Source organism: Eimeria maxima, genomic scaffold (genome assembly GCF_000499605.1).
Source record: "Eimeria maxima Weybridge genomic scaffold, Emw_scaff2180, whole genome shotgun sequence".
Taxonomy (NCBI): domain Eukaryota; phylum Apicomplexa; class Conoidasida; order Eucoccidiorida; family Eimeriidae; genus Eimeria; species Eimeria maxima.
The window spans coordinates 1-4882 of NW_013565046.1; the positions used below are offsets into that span (position 1 = coordinate 1).

A 4882-nucleotide genomic window follows, 5' to 3' on the forward strand; every position below is an offset into this window, starting at 1 on the left:
TAGCTTCACAACAAGGTAGTGTGCTGTGCGCCTCTTTGGTGTCGCTGACAGTTTGCTTGTTGCGTAGTTCGCCAGTATTTCCGCTTCGGTCATGAGTATCTCCACATCGATAGCCGTCAGCAACTCCTTGGCAAACAAACTCCGCATTGTCGTGTACGACTCCATAATAGGAATAGACTTCCCCAAGCGGGGTAATAGCGCAAACCTCTCCCGAAAGCTTCTGCGGATATGTTTTGGATTTACCGCAGGTAACCGCACAAAAGGATGCAGACGAATGTCCCCACGAATACAGGGTACGCGGGCGGCAGCCAGGCCATCCTCATCTGAAACTGACCTCCCAATACCACCCGACGTCACATCAGAGGCCTCTTGCAGGCGTCCATGCTGTTCTACTGCATTCACCTGTGTGGACAATTTTGCACGCTTCCGGCGGGCCTTGGTACGTGGGGTTTTAACTATTCCACCTCCATGCTCATCAGAAGCCCGCATAGAACCTGCAGTTGTGGGGGCGGCCAAAGTTGCCTCCACCGCTGGGCTTGGCCATACCGTGCCGGCTGCCCGTCGTCTGCTGCTGTGGGCAGCCTTGCTCCCCACAAAGTCGTGGAGCCAGGAGTCAGGAACCAAAGCGTCAGCGCTGCGTTCATTGCCAATAGACACGGAAGCCGAATGACTACCGCTAGCCTTTGCTTCATAGGTAGATGGCCAACTTACGGGAAATGGTGGTGCGCCCTGTTTGAACCATGACACTCCAGTCGGCTTCGGCAAGTGTTGCTGCTGCTTGCCTTCGTCAAACCCGAACTCCGGATAAGTCGTCTCCCACGCATCTGCATCTAAAGGGTCAGCCGGTTGGCCTAATGCCACTCCACTGATGTCCGACTCAAATACTTCAACAGGCGTCAGCTGGTGATAGGTGGATGACGATGGCTCATTAAGCCTAGCAACCTTAGCCGGACGCAACAGTTCTTCGCCTTGCAATCCCGCTGAAGTAAGGGCCCGCTTCCGTTCAAAATCTGCTGCAGACTCATACATCATGGCAACCAGCCTCTCCGTTCCTTTGTTAGCATCCTCAACCGTTTTGTGAGAGGCCTTCCCAAGGCCATGCTCTTCCTCAAAATCCAGGCATTCCTCTAGAATGTTGGAGCGCTCCTGATCATCATCCGCATCCGACAGATTTCGGCCTGGTGCTGCTCCGAATTCCAGTTTCTTCTGAACGGTCCGGCATACAGCCAACAAAGCTAAAACCACCACAAGTGAAATAACGGATACAACGGCCCCAGCTAGACGTCTGTCGCGATATGCTCCTCCTCGAAGTAGGTTGCGTACGCGCACAACTGCACGCTGGGGTAAATGGGGTGACGAGGCAGATCCACCACTTTGGAGTACAATTTGTGGGTTGTGCGACACTAGAAATGCCGGCAATTGTTGCAGACCCAAATCCACAGGATGGTGACTTTTTGCCATTGTGGGAGTCATCCAGCATTCCGCGGGGAAAATAACTGGCTGCTGTCGCCCTATTCTTACTGTTTATAACGTAAAGTATATGAGCTACAGGTATGCCCCCACTGCCTTCTCTTTGCTGAGACGCTTCACGCCTCAGTTTCCACGATCCCATGATGTGCGTAGGTTTGTCGGAGTCCACGACATAGGAAACCGGGAAATGAAGCTATTATGCCTAGATCTACTGGGAATGACTTCTAAGTACAATAGGCAACCACCGGAAAATATAAAGCAAGCAACATACAGAGTTGCAGACGGAGCAATGAAGTCACTCTCCCCCCCCGTTGCTTAAGATGGGCCACCCACCACGCCCTCGCTGCCCGAGGGTTTTCAGCTTCATGCATTCGTTTCACACCACTGCACTGAAAATTGTTGATTCAACATTTCCTCCCAAGAAGTCTGCTCACCAGCTGCGTTTTGAAGAAACAGCGAAGCAGGCGCATCTTCGAGACAGTGCCCCGGCGTCGAATTCTGCGCGGACTTCTGGCCGTTTAGGAGGAGCTGAAGAAACAGAGATGCTACTGAATTTAGGACAAACAGATATAAAGCTAGGAGGGCAGTTAAGGCAAGCTTTGAAGCGTTATTCTTTGTTGGGTGATTTCGTATGAGCAACAGTATGGGGTAGCAAATATCGTCGTGTGCCTTCTAGTGGACAAGATGTATCCACTAGCGCGCGGCAGCGCGGTAGACAGATTCTGTCGTTGGGTTCACGCACTACTACGCGACTGTGTTGATAATCTGAAGAGACAGTAGTGAACATGACTTTTAGTGACACTCTAGGTGCCAACATTGACGTCGCTATTTGTTTGGAAAACGGGTGTTTGTGAGACATCCCCATCGAGTTAGCGAGAAGGAGCCGTCTATTAACCAATTCTGGGTTTCTAGAAGCGTAGACAAGCGGAATCTTACACTTTGTTGGGGGAGAGTATTTGAGAAGTTACTGCATAACCTCGTGAGCTGCCTGTCACGCACACACACGGATGTGCACATGTTGGGCGTGACGGCGCCCCCAGCCAGGGATGAATGCCAGCTGAAACGGAGTTAAAATGCTATACATACGAATTCATCGAAACATCTAGCCCCTTAGCCCCCTCGTACATTCCCAGAAACCCTCTGCAAAGAGGCATAAACGACTGGTGCAGGCCCCGACGGGCTAGTTGGAGGCACAGCGCCCATTCCTCTGACTCCTGTATTCTATCTCTGCGTGCAAACACGACCAGCCAGTCGTATGAGCCCTTTCAAGCGTAGCATATGTGTAATCGTCCTTCGTAGGTAAACTGTTGACAAATGCTGTATAGCAATAGTAACCTCCGTAGTTTGCCTTAATTCACTGCAAGTTCTTTCTTGAAAGGCAGGTAGGCTGGAATGCAGTCGATGTAGAGGTGCCCCATGCCTCTTAGCTACCGCATCATAGTTAACAAGAGACCTCAGTAGCAGTTTCATCTTCAGTTAAGCATATCTGTGGCCAATTGTCCTTTTTTCCGCGAGCCCAGTGCTGCCTGCCAACATTGATTGAAGTGGAGGAATTGCCGTATGGGCTGACGTGGGCACATGGGCTTGTTTGCGAAGTACAGCTTGAGAATTTTCAATACGTGCGGCCTTGTGCCTTCTCGGAGGGTTAATAAACAACAGATAATATGTGGATTGTGCGAGAGACGTCATGCAGGAAGAAGCGTGGAAGCCGAAGGCAACCTCGGGGTGAGCACCAGGTACTAGGAACATTAAAAGTTGCGCATAAGGCATATTAAAATGGATAGCACGGATGCACTTGGCCACCGTTGATAGTCCTCACCTAATAGAACTCCAAGCCCGTTGCATGCAGGAGGGTGGATGCGTGGATGCGAAACAGTTGACCGCATAAGGCGTCGTGGTGGTTTTGCATCTCCTCAGCCGGGCGTTTAAACATCAGAAGGACTTTCGGTTCCACAACTAGGGCAAGAAAACTCCTTATCATCCTGTAGCCAAAGTTTCCACAACGGGTGAGACATTTGGCTACCTTTGTGTGCCTCGGTAATTATGGTCCTCTTCAGGTCAATTACCTCCTGAAGGGGAGGACGATTCCCTGTCTTGTATATTGCCAGCGCAGAACTCAGTCGATTGACCAACCTGTTTAGTTGTTCTGTCTTCCCTACTTCAGTAAAGTAATATTCCGTGCTGAAGTTCTGCACAAAGTGAGGCCACCACTTGCTGGCGTTCATCTTTTCCCCTAGAACCTCAATTGTGCATATCAGGGAGTCAAATACCATAAAGACAGACGAAAGCTTTACAAAAATGTACTTAGCTGTGTGTTTATTGTGATGCCGCGATAGCCTGTCTAATGCATAACTCGCCAGTGTTTCCGCTTCCAACAAGAGTCTGTCCACTTCTTCAGCCGTCAGCGAAGCCTTCGCAAATAAATTGCGCATCGTCATGAATGACTCCATTGGGCTTGGCCTACCAAATTCAGGTGATACTGCATATTCCACACGGAAGGTTCTGCGGACATCCTCCTGTTTTACCACTGGCAGCCGGACAAATGGATGCAGGCGAATGTCCCCGGGATCACAGCGTTCATCGCCTCTACTGCCGATTGCTTCCAAAGCTGTAGCAGAAGCTGACTTATGGGAAATGTTCAAATCAACATCCACGCTTGTTGCCGGCTGTTCAAGAGCTTTCACTGGCTCCTTTTGGGTTGCTAGAACGGCGACACCCTGATCTTTGTCTGAGTGTGCGATCCCAATGGTGGATTCACCTCCAAACACACGGGAGGCACGCACAGGACTACCATTGGCGGCAGCTGCTGACTGTTCCTCCACCACTGGGCTCGTCTGTACAGTGTTTACCGAAACTGGCTCGATGGTTTGTAGACCCCCTTTCCGCATAAGGTCTTCCAGCCAGGCTTGAAGACATCGAAAGTCTTCATCGCTGATTGCAGGCTCAACAGGCACCGAGTCCACATGGCTAGCGTTAGCCTTTGCTTCATAGGTAGATGGCCAACTTACGGGAAATGGTGATGGCCCCTGTTCGACCAATGAGACTTCAGTCGGCTTCGGTAAGTGTTGCTGCTGCTTGCCTTCGTCAAACCCGAGCTCCGGATAAGTCGTCTCCCACGCATCTGCATCTAAAGGGTCAACCGGTTGGCCTAATGCCACTCCACTGATGTCCGACTCAAATACTTCAACAGACATCTGCGGGTGATAGGTGGATGACGATGGCTCATTAAGCCTAGCAACCTTAGCCGGACGCAACAGTTCTTCGCCTTGCATTCCCTCTGAAGTAGGGGCCCACTTCCGTTCAAAATCTGCTGCAGACTCATACATCATGGCAACCAGCCTCTCCGTTCCTTTGTTAGCATCCTCAACCGTTTTGTGAGAGGCCTTCCCAAGGCCATGCTCTTCCTCAAAAT

The 4882-nt window shown here is 50.8% G+C and overlaps 2 protein-coding genes across 2 annotated transcripts; both read right to left on the reverse strand.

Moving 5' to 3' along the window:
• EMWEY_00057590 (hypothetical protein) lies at nt 1-1461 on the reverse strand (the record flags this gene model as incomplete). The annotated part of the gene is made up of 1 exon (XM_013480659.1): nt 1-1461. A coding segment is annotated over one exon (1461 nt), but the record flags the coding sequence as incomplete, so codon positions are not given.
• Nucleotides 1462-3395: 1934 nt separating this feature from the next.
• On the reverse strand, nt 3396-4796 carry EMWEY_00057600 (hypothetical protein; the record flags this gene model as incomplete). The annotated part of the gene is made up of 1 exon (XM_013480660.1): nt 3396-4796. The coding sequence occupies one exon, from the start codon at nt 4794-4796 to the stop codon at nt 3396-3398; it is 1401 nt and encodes a 466-aa protein (XP_013336114.1).
• Nucleotides 4797-4882: the final 86 nt, after the last annotated feature.